The sequence below is a fragment of the Mastigoproctus giganteus genome, chromosome 6, assembly GCF_048544385.1.
Source record: "Mastigoproctus giganteus isolate SK-2022 chromosome 6, ASM4854438v1, whole genome shotgun sequence".
NCBI lineage: Eukaryota > Metazoa > Arthropoda > Arachnida > Uropygi > Thelyphonidae > Mastigoproctus > Mastigoproctus giganteus.
Window position 1 is genome coordinate 72,660,702 of NC_143580.1, and position 13,061 is coordinate 72,673,762.

Here is a 13,061-nt window from a genome sequence, read left to right on the forward strand (position 1 = left end):
AGGTTCGGTGAAACACAAGTAGTTGCTCTTGACATCTCAAAGGCTTTTGATCATGTTTGGCATAAAGGTCTTCTAAACAAGCTTCCATCTTATGGTTTGCCAACTGTTTTTAGTAATTGGTTATCCAGTTTTCTCTCTGATCGCTCACTGAGGGTGATGATAGATGGCTCTCTGTCTTCTAACTTCTCCACTAACGCCGGTTTCCCCTAAGTTTCAGTTCTTTCCCCCACTCTTTTTCTCTTGTATATTAATGACCTTCTTCCATTGACTGGAAATCCTATCCATAGTTTTGCCAATGACAGCACATTGCATTCCACTTTCCATTTTGAGAAACCTTGTCCTGCTCAATCAGCTTCAACTTCTCGAAAATCTGCTACCAATTCCTTAAATGCCGATCTTCAGGTAATTCTCCAGTGGGACAAAGACAACTTAGTTGATTTCAACCCTTATAAAACTCAGTCTTGTCTTATATCTCACAGAAAGGATTCTTCTGCTCCTATGCTTATCTTTAGTGACACTCCGATTTCTAGGCAAAATGATATATCTTTTGGGGATTACCCTGACTTCTAATCTCTCTTGGCACACGCACATTACAAAAATATTGCTTCCTCTGCATCTAAAAAACTAGGTTTTCTCTCTCGCTCTCTTTTTCGCGTTACTTTTCTTCCAAACAGCTGTTCACTCTGTATAAATCGCAAATTCACCCTGCCATGGAATATTGTTCCCACATCTGGGGTGGTGCCTCCAAAACCTCTCTCAGGCTTCTTGATTCCATTCAGAAGAGGGCAGTTAGGTTAATTAATGATTCATCTCTAACCGAGTCTCTCCACTTGCTTTCTCATAGACGCAATGTTTCTGCTGCATGCCTCTTCTACAGATACTTCCATGGGCACTGTTCTTCTGAATTGGCTTCTATAATTCCCACTCTCTCTTTCAAAACAGTCCAAACACGTGCTGCCAACATCCATTTACTGTCCAACTTCAAACCCACAGAACCAACTTTTCATCTTCCTCATTTATTCATTCAACTGCCGTTTTCTGGAACAACCTTCCTTCATACATATTTCCTGAAAATTACAATCTACAGAAGTTCATGTCCAATGTCAACAAATATCTTCTTTCGTCTTCTCAACCTCCAACCCAAGCACGGCACTAAGTGCTATAGGTTCTAATACCTCTCATGTTTGGGGTTCACATAAAAAAAAAAAAAAAAAAATTAGATGTTTGCATTTGTTGTTACCACTCGAAAAGTTTTCTTTCAAGCTCCTCGTGTTTTGCACCATGAATTAGTTTCTGTTTTTCATCGCTGCTCCAGTGTCATGCACTTCAAGTCTTTTTCAGCGTTGTAGATAAAGTAGGTAAAGGGATGCTGCTTCCTTTGCAATGTCAGTTTTGCTTCTTTCCATCCTATGAGCCTCTTGTATAATTTTAGTTTAATTTCCAGTCTTAATTCTGTCCGTCTACGTTTTGTCACCATAACACTGCTAGATAACATTTAATATAAACAAATTTTAAAACAGAAGCATTCCTGATCACAGAAGAAATTGTTCTTCCGTGATGTTAATATGTAGTGCTACCACATCATAACAGAAGCTGTCCGGTTTATTAATATATTGATGCAAGAATTTCAGTTCTAACACCCTATACATTGCATTTAAAGACAATAACTTATAAAAGCACAAAAACAATTTACTTCAAGTTGCATAATAATACAAATCATTAATTTCACATGTACAAGCCCACAGTACTTTGCCACTTTGTGGGGCAGAGCTATTTATATTATAATGTAACCCAACTATTAATATTATAATGTAGCCTAATTCAGAATATGCTGCAACATGTCATACTGTAAGTAGTCAGCTAGTCATTAATGACTCTTGATAATGCTGGTCTTCAAACAAAAGAAATTTTCAAATGCAACTTTAATTTATTTTCTACTATCACATATGTAAAGTTTTTAATTAAAAAAATTAAACTTTTAAAAATTATGAAATCATTTTGGAATCAGGGATAAAAAGTACTTTAAAAAGTCTTATTTAAAAAAAAAGCTGTTTCATGTTGTAATCAAATACTATAATTTCAATAAAATCTATATTAACATTAAAATAAAGGGACAGTTGAGTGGGTGAAGACAAAGAGTGGCTATTAATGGACTAATGTTATCAGTACAGTCCCCAGGATTTAGGGCTGGACCCCTGCTATTTTTCTATATTTATTAATAATATTGATGAAGGTATATCAGACAATGTCTAAGTTTGCAGATGTTACAAAGGTTGGCAGGACAGTTAACGAGAGTAATCAAGGTAAACTACTGCAACAAGATCTATAAAAATTAGGCAGATGATGCCTAACGTTGACAAATGCAAGGTACTCCCCATATGGGTAAGAGTAATCCCAGATTAACATACCAGCTGTGCAGTACTACACTCACTGGTAGAGGAAAATGAAAAAGACCTGGTGGTAACTGTGCACTCAGATATGAAGTTCTGTGAGCAGTACAGACAGGCTGCCACGACAGCTCAAAGGGGGCTTTGTCAATGATTAGGTTGCATCTTGAGTACTGCATACAGGTCTGGAGGTCTCAATTTAGGAAGGCTGCAGACCTGCTTGAATGGGTACAGAGAAGAGATTGGTGAAGGGAAACAAAAGGGAAGTCTTACCAAGAAAGGCTTCAGTTGTGGCAATATCTGAAGACCAGACACCTGCAGGGTGATCTGATTGAGGTGTTTAAGGCTTTGAATGGTTTGAGCAAGCTCAATGCTGATGGCATTCTTCCTCTTGCTCATACTACGCATGATGGGAAGGAGGAATAAATTGAAAAAGATTGACTTTTTTTTTTTTTCCTTGCCTTTTTCCATTATTATACGGGTCAGCGTTTTTTTTTTATTGTTTTGGCATGCAATTTTTACAGCAGGATGCCCTTCCTGGCGTCAACCCTCACCCTTGATTCGGGCTGAGGATATGCAGTGGTCATTCCCTGACCTTCCGAATCATATTTGGTGGTCACAGGCTCGAACCCTGGTCTAATCAAGAAGCGTGTGCTATGCACTACTGCTCCTGCCCACCTGGCTACGGAGGCGCCCATAGCCAGGTGGCCAGGGTCCATTAATAATACTAACTACTACATATTTTTATATAGTGCTTAGTATTATTAGAGCCAAATTATGCAAGGAATTCATGATCACAGAAGAAATTATTTTTTTCTGTGCTGTTCAAATAAAGACTTATCACAACATAAGGCGGATATCGTTGGATATCAGAGACGTGGTGTCACAGATATTAGGAATGGAGAATTGGAATTTGGGGAGTACAATGTGTACAGAAAGGATAGGAAGGGAAGAGGGATTATGCTGTTAATTAAGAAAAACATAAAATCAAAAGAAGTGCATCCAGTTGATATAGATGGACAGTGCACTGTTGAGTCAGTTTGGTGTGACATAAGCACTGTGAAAGCAAAAATATGAGTAGGAGTGTGTTATAAGCCTAATGCCTCGAATAAGTATAACAAACAACTGTACAGAGAAATAGAGTGGGCTAGTTAAACAGAATGTCTTATAATGGGGAATTTTAACTTCCCAGATATTGACTGGGAAGTTTGGTAACTTGCACACTAGTAAGACTTTTGTGGATTTATTGGACGATTGTTTTCTGAAGCAGCATGTTCGAGAGGAAACCAGAGAGGGTAATACTCTCGATCTGGTTATCAGCAGTGATCATTAATGTATTAAGAATTTGCAGATAAAGGAACCACTAGGTGGCAGTGATCACAGTGTACTGATATGGGATTTACTTAAAGAGATAATTACCATCAGGTGTAAAGGAAAGGATTTTTGCTTCCATAAAAGTGACTACAGTGGTCTCAGATAGTTTTTAAATTCTGTGTAGTGGGACCAACTGATGATGTTACCAACAGCAAATTCAAAATGGGAAGCATTCAAGGAATTAATCGTGGAAGCTACAAAATGTTTCATACCTATTAAGAATTACTGTTCAAGGTTAGGCCTAAATGGTTGTCAAATGAACTGAGACTTGTGGTAGAGAAGAAAAATGCATGGGATGCATATAAATTATCAGGCAACACAGAAGCCTATGGCAGATATAAGCTAGTCTGTAATCAGGTCACAAAGGAGGTTAGGCAGGCGAAGGCAGATTACAAGAAATCTTTGGCAAAAGATGCTAAGAAAAACAGCAAGGATTTCTTTAATTATATAAACTCTAAAAGAAAGGGGATGAATCAGAGTGGTCCGCTTGATATCGATGGTTCGACTATTGATGATCCTGTTCAGATAGCAAACAAACTGAATGAGTATTTTGCATCTACATTCACACATGAGGAGTTAAGGATTGAAAATGCCAGAAGGTTATCAAATTGTAGCAGGGTGTTTAATGATTTTGTAATAACTGAGAGCAAAGTGGAGGAGAAATTGTTGAAGTTAAACATAAGAAAGGCACCTGGGTTGGATGGGATCTATCCAGTTATATTAAAGGAGGTGGCAAAGCAACTAAGCAAACCCTTAGCCATAATTATGAGAGCATCCTTGGACTCAGGGGAGGTCTCCACAGACTGGAGATGTGCAAATGTATCCCCAATTCACAAAGGAGGATCGAAGGGTGACACGAGTAATTACAAACCAGTTAGTTTAACTTCTGTTCCAGGTAAAATAATGGAGTCACTGGTTAAAGATGCATTGCAGGATCATCTAGACAAGACTGCAGCAATAATTCAGACACAGCATGGGTTTGTTAAGGAAAAATCTTGTCTGACAAATTTCATCGGATGTCATGATGTGGTTACAAAGGAACTGGATGCAAAAAATAATTTTGATATCATATACTTGGATTTCAGGAAAGCTTTTGACACTTGCACATGGAAGACTACTATACAAATTGGAGCAGAATGGTATTAAGGATAAGTTGCTAAAATAGATAAAAGGGTGGTTGAGTGGGAGAAGACAGAGGGTGGTAATCAATGGGTGCTGCTCTTCTTGGACTAATGTTATTAGTGGAGTCCCACAGGGTTCGGTGTTAGGTCACTGTTGTTTTGTATATTTATCAATGATATTGATGAAGGTATATCAGGTTTAGTGTCGATGTTTGCAGATGATACAAAGGTTGGCAGGGTTATTAATGACAGTAATGGCAGTGTGCTACTGCAACAGGATCTAGAAAATTTGAGAAGACGGGCTGAGAAGTGGCAACTGAGTTTAACATTACATTTGTCAAATACTGCATATGGGTAGAAGTAACCCATATGCAGAGGAATGTACCAACTGTGTGGTACTACACTTAGGGTGGTAGAAAATGAAAGAAACCTGGGAGTAATTGTGCAGTCAGATATGAAGTTTTCTGAACAATGCAGACAGGCTGCAAGAGCAGTTCATGGGGTTTTGTCAATGATATACAGGAATTTTGCTAGCAGGGAAAAGGAGGTGATTTTCCCTCTGTATAAGGCAATGGTTAGGCCACGCCTTGAGTACTGCGTACAGGTCTGGAGGCCTCATTTTACGAAGGATGTAGATCTGCTTGAGCGTGTACAGAGAAGGGCAACAAGATTGGTGAGGGGAATGAAGGGATCCCCTTACCAAGAGAGGCTTAAGTTCTGCAAATTGCAGTGGTTGGAGACTAGACACCTGCGAGGTGATCTGATTGAGGTGTATAAGGCCTTGAATGGGTCGAGCACACTGAATTCTGATGGGCTTCTTCCACTTGTCCAGATTACGAACCTAAGGGGGCATAAATTCAAGTTGAGGAAAGACAGCTGTAGAACAGAAGTGCAGAAATTTGGCTTTAGCCAGAGGGTGGTTAATTGTTGGAACAAACTTCCATCTGTCGTTGTGAAAGTTAAAAGATTAAATAAACTTAAGGAGGAACTGGACAAACATTTAACAGGAATGGTTGTGTGAATCTTTTTTTTTTTTTTTTTAGCTGATGCTACATAAGCTCATATGTTTCTTTCTTGCATCACATGCGACGATTACTATTACTATAAAAACTCAGGTTTATTAACACACGTGACATTTCAGTTCTCACACAATATATACTGCATATGCAGAAATTACAGTAATGCAGAGAATTTACTTAAGTAAAATAATTTATTTCTTGTTGAAAAATAAAAATTATTTTTATTGATAATTGATAATTTATTTATCCCTATTTTGTGTTACAATTGTTGGGAGATAACAGCAAGAAGGGAGGGAGAACACATAAGCCAGAGGCTTTTTAGGGGGTGTTCCCTTTGAAAAAGATAACAATAAAAACAGATACATCATGAATCGGACATGTTTCTACATTCCATTACCGAGACTACTTAAACCAACCACACATGTCGCGTGGTTAACAACAGTACATATTTATAATTACATTGTGAGTACTTTTACAATAGCAAGTATGAAAGAAAAATTATGAAATAATTGCATAGAATGTTACAATTTATGACAGCTATTCCTTCAACTTGTTTACACAATTTCCAAACTGGTATGCATTGTGGAAAGTTCAGGAGTTGAGTGGAAGGTGATTTAGATCAGACCCCCCTGGTGATGTGTTCAGTCAGGAGCTTCTTGAACTTGTTTAGTGAAATGGCATTTTTGATGTTTTCAGGAAGATTATTCCAGGTTTTTGTACCTCTGTATTTTATATTTTTCTGGCCTATGGCTTTTCTGAAAAGCGGAACCTTCAGGTTCACTTCATTTCTTAAATTATATCTTATTCCTTCTTCTTCTATTGTTATAAAAAAGGATCTGAAGAGAGGAGGAAAGTTTGGTGTTTTCAAAGCATTGTAGACAAAGACCGCTTCAGCTTTTTGTATCAGTTGGTAGATGCTTAAGAGTCTCGCTTCCTTATATCTCGAAGTCACCGATGCATTCCAGGGAAGGCCCAAAATTGAACTAACACATCGATTTACAATTGAATTGATTCTCGTAAGGTTATATTGACTGGTCGTACCCCATGAGATGTTTCTATATGTGAAGTGAGGCTGTATTAAGGAAAGGAATACTAGTCTGAGAAGGGAAGGAGGTACCCAAGCAGAGGCTCGGGCGAGTATTCCTGCTAGTGACGAAGTTTTCTTTCGTAAGGTGATCATTTGTTTATCCCAACTCAGCTTGTCATCTTTTATATAGTGAAATAATCATCTGGTGGAAAATGGTGTTCCCAAGTCCACTGTTATAGCAGCCAGACAGCAGAAATCAAATAAAATTTTTGTAATGCCATGTAGAACTGAACATGTAACACTTCCAGTTAAGAAGCACTTCAGGGTACAAGTTAGTGGAAATTGCATAATTTCTCTACGTAGCCAACTACTTTAGTAGTTATAAATTGGCATCATTAAGTATATTTCATATTGTCAATACCTTCACAACGAGTTACTATGATATTGCACTACCTCAAATAAGTAACGCTTAACCATAGGAGAAGACCATTGTTACTTATTCTCAGTGGATACCATTACCCGTATGACACGTTTTGGAACTTATTAATTGCACTAATTAATATAATTTGTACTATTGTAATACAAAGTGTACTACTTGTAAAGGTGTCTAATATAATTGCAATAACTTGTATGCTAGTTAACTCCCTATGTAACCTGAAGCGTTAGCTCTAAACTATTCTGGAAGGACATCAAGTTGATAAGATGGTGTTTCTATACACTAAGTATATAATTTTTAGAGAATTTTAAATGGTACACTAGCAAACAAAATATAAAGTAGCAACAAAAATGGAAGAGAGGTCCTGATACAGTTACCTGAATCTGATAACACCAACGATCGCTTTTTTCTTTTGTTTTGCTCTTTTTTTCTTGAATGCTGTAAAAGCATATGAATTCATATGAACATATGCCTATTGTATACTAATGAAATATCATGTGTAAACTTCAAAAAAGCTGTTTATTCATTATATACATTATAATTAGGTTGCATCTTGTGTTTTGTTTAGTGTTGAAAGACACACACTGTGCAAGTAATCCTTCTAAAAAGACATTTATTAATTATTACCACATTTCCCAATGTATAAGACGTGCCTTAATTTTGTGGCCCGAAATTTGAAAAAAAAAAATGTATTACATAAAGTTAATGAACTCAAGTTTTATTCATCATAAAATTCATACTACTCCTCATCACTGTCAAAATTCCCATCCATTAGCTTGTCCTCATCTGTGTCTGATGACGAATCACTGTCTTCATATATTGCCTCGTCTTCGGTTCCATCAATGGCATTTAAAATGCCACACTTCTAAAATGACTTGACAACGATCTCAATCTTGATATTATCCCAGGATCTTTTCACCCAGGTACAAACTTCTCCTATAGTTGGTTTCTTCCTCTTCCTACTGGTGTCAAATTGTCCCCAGAAGACTTCATCCATTGGTTCCATTCATCTCTCATGGCAGCTTTGAAGGGTTTGTTAATGCTGACATCAAGTGGTTGGAGCTGGGATGTCAAGCCTCCAGGTATGACGGCAAGTTTTATTTTTTGCTCTGCAGCAATCTTCTTTGTATTTTTTGTTATGTGTGCCCTGAACTGATCAAGCACCAATAGGGCAGGTTTGCGTAAGAGCCCACCTGGTCTCCTGCTCTAAACTTTCTCAAACCAGATCTTCATCCCATTCTGATCCATCCAACCCTTGTCATGAACGTGGACAATCACTCCCCGAGGAATGTCTTATTTTGGCATTGTTTTGCGTTTGAAAATCAGCACAGGAGGCAGCCTGGTTCCGTCAGCACAACAAGCTAGAACAACTGTATAATGGCTCTTTTCATGTCCACTTGTCTTCACAGTTACAGTTTCAACCCCTTCTTATCGACAGTTCTGTTACTTGGGACATCAAACTGAAAGGGGGACTTCGTCCATATTTGCAATCTGTCCCAACTGAAACTGATGTGTCTTCCAACATTGAATGACAAAATGATGAAATTCAAGGACCTTCTGCTCATAGCTTTCAGGCATCTTTTGGGAAAGTCTGGTGCGTGTACGCATGCTTAGTCCATTCCGTTTCATGAACCTGAAGCACCAAGTGTGTCCTCTCCTTTGAAATCAGTAACTTCTTTTTCATCAGCAATTCTTCTTGCCTCATGCTGAACCATCTTTGTGGACACAGGAATTCCAATTGCCCTTTGATCCTCAATCCACATCTTCAATTCCCTCTCTAAATCAGGCCATTTTGCTGACTTGCCTCTCATGGCCTTCTTCTGCCGTGGCGTTTTCAGTAGGGTTTCTTCTTCCCGTAGCCAGTCTCGGATTGTTTTCTCAGTTGGAGGAGGACCAAACTTACGTTCAGCAGCACAATTTCCATTCACTTTTGCAAACTGGATCACTTTTAACTTGAATTCAGCACTGTACAAAAATCTTTTCTGAACCATTTCTGGGCAGAACGTGGCAAAACGTAACCTAATATACCGGTAACAAGTGCAAAACAATGAGCGCAAAGACAACAAGCGCGAAAAAATGGGAAATGCAAGTAAAAAAAATCTACAAACACTGTATAAGACGCATCCAGTTTTTATACCCCACATTTTTCGAAAAAAGGTGCATCTTATACATGGGGAAATACGGTATTTATTATTTTTTTTTTTTGCTATGTGTCTTTCAGAATGCTACATATACCCAAATGTCCCTGGATTGCAGCCTTATTATTTCTAAGATTTTCCCTACCACTGAAGTCAGACTAACTGGTCTGTAGTTACCTACTTCACTCTCAGAACTGCCTTTATGTATTGGTGATATGTTGGTACTTCTCCAATCCAAAGGAATGTCTCCTGAGTCCAAAGATGCCTTCATAATTAACTTCATTGATTCAATACACTTCCTGACAGCACCTTCAAAATTACTGGGTGTATGCCATCAACTCCAGGATCCTTACTTTCCTTTATACTCAAAGGTTTTTCTAATAAACAGTCATTTGTAATTTTGAAATCACTAATTTTATATGACTCAGCCTCACTTGCACAGCCTCTTCTGAGCACGACAGGTTTTTCTTCAGTAAAGACAGATGCAAAGTACCTGTTTAATTCATCCGCAACATCAGCTGGGTTGTCTAAGACTATAAAAACGAATCAGATCTGACAAGGATCAGATCTGATTCGTTTTTTTTTTTCCCCTTGTATTCTCATATACGAAAAATTCCTTGTCCCCCCTATTCTTCATTCTCTTAGTCAGCACTTTCTCATATGCAGCTTTGGCCTCTTTAACCCATCTGCGGTACCATTACAAATCAAATTATAGCTGCTGTAAGTTTCAGTACTACTCATCACTCTGTAACTGTCTCATGCTATCTTTTATTTGCTCTATTTGACTGGCCAGCTCTGCACTTATCCATTTCAGCATCCTCCTCCTGCAATATTTTCTTAATGGCATGCATGTATTCATGGCTTCTGTGATTTTTGCTTTAAAGGTATTCTATAATTCATGTGTATTTTCCCTTCACTCTACAATCTGCCCAATTAATAGATGCCATATAGTGCCTTAAACTGTCAAAGTCACCTCTTCTGAAATTAAAACATATGCCTTTACCTTTAACTTCTGCAATATCTTTCTTCATCTTCCAACTAACAACTGCATGATCACCACCTGCCAATGGTTCTTGTATTTTAAGTCTTGTGTGGGATGTCATCTAATTCGTAAGTAATGATGAAATCAAGAATATTCTCACCTCTAGTATTATCTCTGACATGTTGGTACAAATAACAAACATCTAGTTTATTATATTGTGTGCTTGACCATGGAAATTCAATCAAGTATAGAAAAGTAGCAGAAAAAAAGATGGTTGCCTGTGAAATTTAAAATAAAATAAAATAAATCCTTAAAATTTTTAAATAAAATTATTTGTAAAAACCAAATTATTTTTTAAAATGAAGATAGATTAAAAAACTTATTTATACAACAGTTGAAGTTTTATTCCTAATCATTCATTTTAAAACTTTTAAAAATATATTTTTGACATATATGCATAAAAGGTATTCCACAGAATATCTCTCTATAGATTTATAGGCTTATGAAAGCATCTACTAGTTGTTTGATCATTATTAATCCTGGTTTCATGTTAATTTATAAAAAAATAATTAAAATAATAATTAAAAATTATATATTATTTCTTCTTGTATCCACAATACCGTCGAGATAATGAATACATAAAGAAGTTGAAGATAAAGACGAGAAAGGCACCTGGGGTGGATGGGAACTATCCAGTTATATTAAAGGAGGCAGCAAAGGAAGTAAACAAACCCTTAGCCATAATTATGAGAGCTTCCTTGGACTCAGGGGAGGTATCCACAGACTGGAGATGTGCAAATGTGACCACAATTCACAAAGGAGGATCAAAGGTTGACACAAGTAATTATAGACTGGTGAGTTTAACTTCTGTTCCAGGAAAATTAATGGAGGCACTGGTTAAAGAAGCACTGCAGGATCATCTAGACAAGACTTCAGTTATAGCTTGGACACAGCATGGTTTTGTTAAGGGGAAGTCTTGCCTGACCAATTTGATTGGATACTATGATGCAGTCACAAAAGAACCGGATGCAGGGAATAACTTTGATATTATATACTTCGATCTTAGAAAGGCTTTTGATACTGTTGCACATGGAAGACTGCTGCACAAATTGGAGCAGTGTGGCATTGGAGGCAAATTGCTGCTATGGATAAAGGGGTGGTTGAGGGAGAGAAGACAGAGAGTGGTAATCAATGGACACTGCTCATCGTGGACTAATGTTATCAGTGGAGTCCCTCAGGGTTCAGTGTTGGGTCCATTATTGTTTTCTGTATTTATAAATGATATTGATGATGGTATATCAAGCTTAATGTCCAAGTTTGCACACAATACGAAGGTTGGCAGGGTTGTCAAGGACACTACTGACACTATGCTGCTGCAACAGGATCTGGAAAGGTTGAGCAGATGGGCTGAGAGGTGGCAAATGAAGTTTAACATTGACAAATGTAAAGTACTACATATGGGAAACAGCAACCCCCGAGCAACGTATCAACTCTGTGGTACTACACTGACAGTGGTAGAGAATGAAAGGGACCTGGGGGTGGTTGTGCAGGCAGATATGAAGTTCTCTGAGCAGTGCAGATGGGCTGCAAGAGTAGCTCATAGTGTATTGTCAATGATATATAGGAATTTTTCTAGCAGGGATAAGGAGGTGATTATTCCCTTGTACAAGGCAATGGTCAGGCCACACCTTGAGTACTGTATACAGGTCTGGAGGCCTCATTTCAAGAAGGATGTAGAGCTGTGGAACGAGTACAGAGAAGGGCAACAAGATTAGTGAATGGAACAAAGGAATGCTCTTACGAAGAAAGGCTTAAGTTTTGCAAATTACAGTGTCTGGAGACTAGGCACCAGCGAGGTGATCTGATAGAGGTGTATAAAGCCTTGAATGGTTTGAGCATGCTCAATGCTGATGGGATTCTTCCTCTTGCTCAGAATAATCACCTGAGAGGGCATAAATTCAAATTGAGGAAAGACAGATGTAGGATAGATGTGCGGAAATTTGCCTTTAGCCAGCAGGTGGTTGGTTGGTGGAACAGACTTCCATCCCTTGTCGTGGAAGTTGATAGCCTAAATAAGTTTAAGGCTCAGCTGGACAGGTATTTCGAACGAACAGAGGGGTGAAGTGGAAGTGGTTTTTTTTTTTTTTTTTTTTTGGCTGATGCTGCATAAGCTTTCTTTCTTGCATCAAATGCCTCTACTAATGCTAACGCTAAGTTCCCAATTTTGAATTATTTATTGCCTTTATTCCAAACATTTCCATGGTATCATGGAGAACTTGGATGCGCTAGCTAATGTGACTTTTAAGGAAGTATCAGCTAGTGCAGGGCTGTCCAACCTCAGGTAATCCGAGGGCCACATAAAAAAGAAAAAAAGATCAATCCAAGGGCCGTATCCAGAATAACAAATACAGTACAGATATTAAATTTTTTTTGAGTCCTACCATTAGGTTTAGCAAGCACTTCCAAAATTTCGTAATAAAGGAAAGTCAAGTTGCTTATAAAAGTTTTTATTGAAACAGCAGACGAGATACAATTGTTTATAATTATTATTTCATTTTAATGAGAGCTCTGTGGTTG

General features: G+C 37.8%; 1 protein-coding gene across 4 annotated transcripts in view; it reads right to left on the reverse strand.

Moving 5' to 3' along the window:
* The window catches only part of Gnf1 (germ line transcription factor 1), a 397,251-nt gene that overhangs the window by 341,771 nt on the left and 42,419 nt on the right, over window positions 1-13,061 (reverse strand). For all 4 annotated transcript variants that reach the window (XM_090376044.1, XM_090376043.1, XM_090376042.1 and 1 more), the window contains exon 3: window positions 7,742-7,802. In XM_090376044.1, coding sequence (XP_090232170.1) covers window positions 7,742-7,802 — 61 coding nt within the window. The remainder of the gene's footprint in view (window positions 1-7,741; window positions 7,803-13,061) is intronic.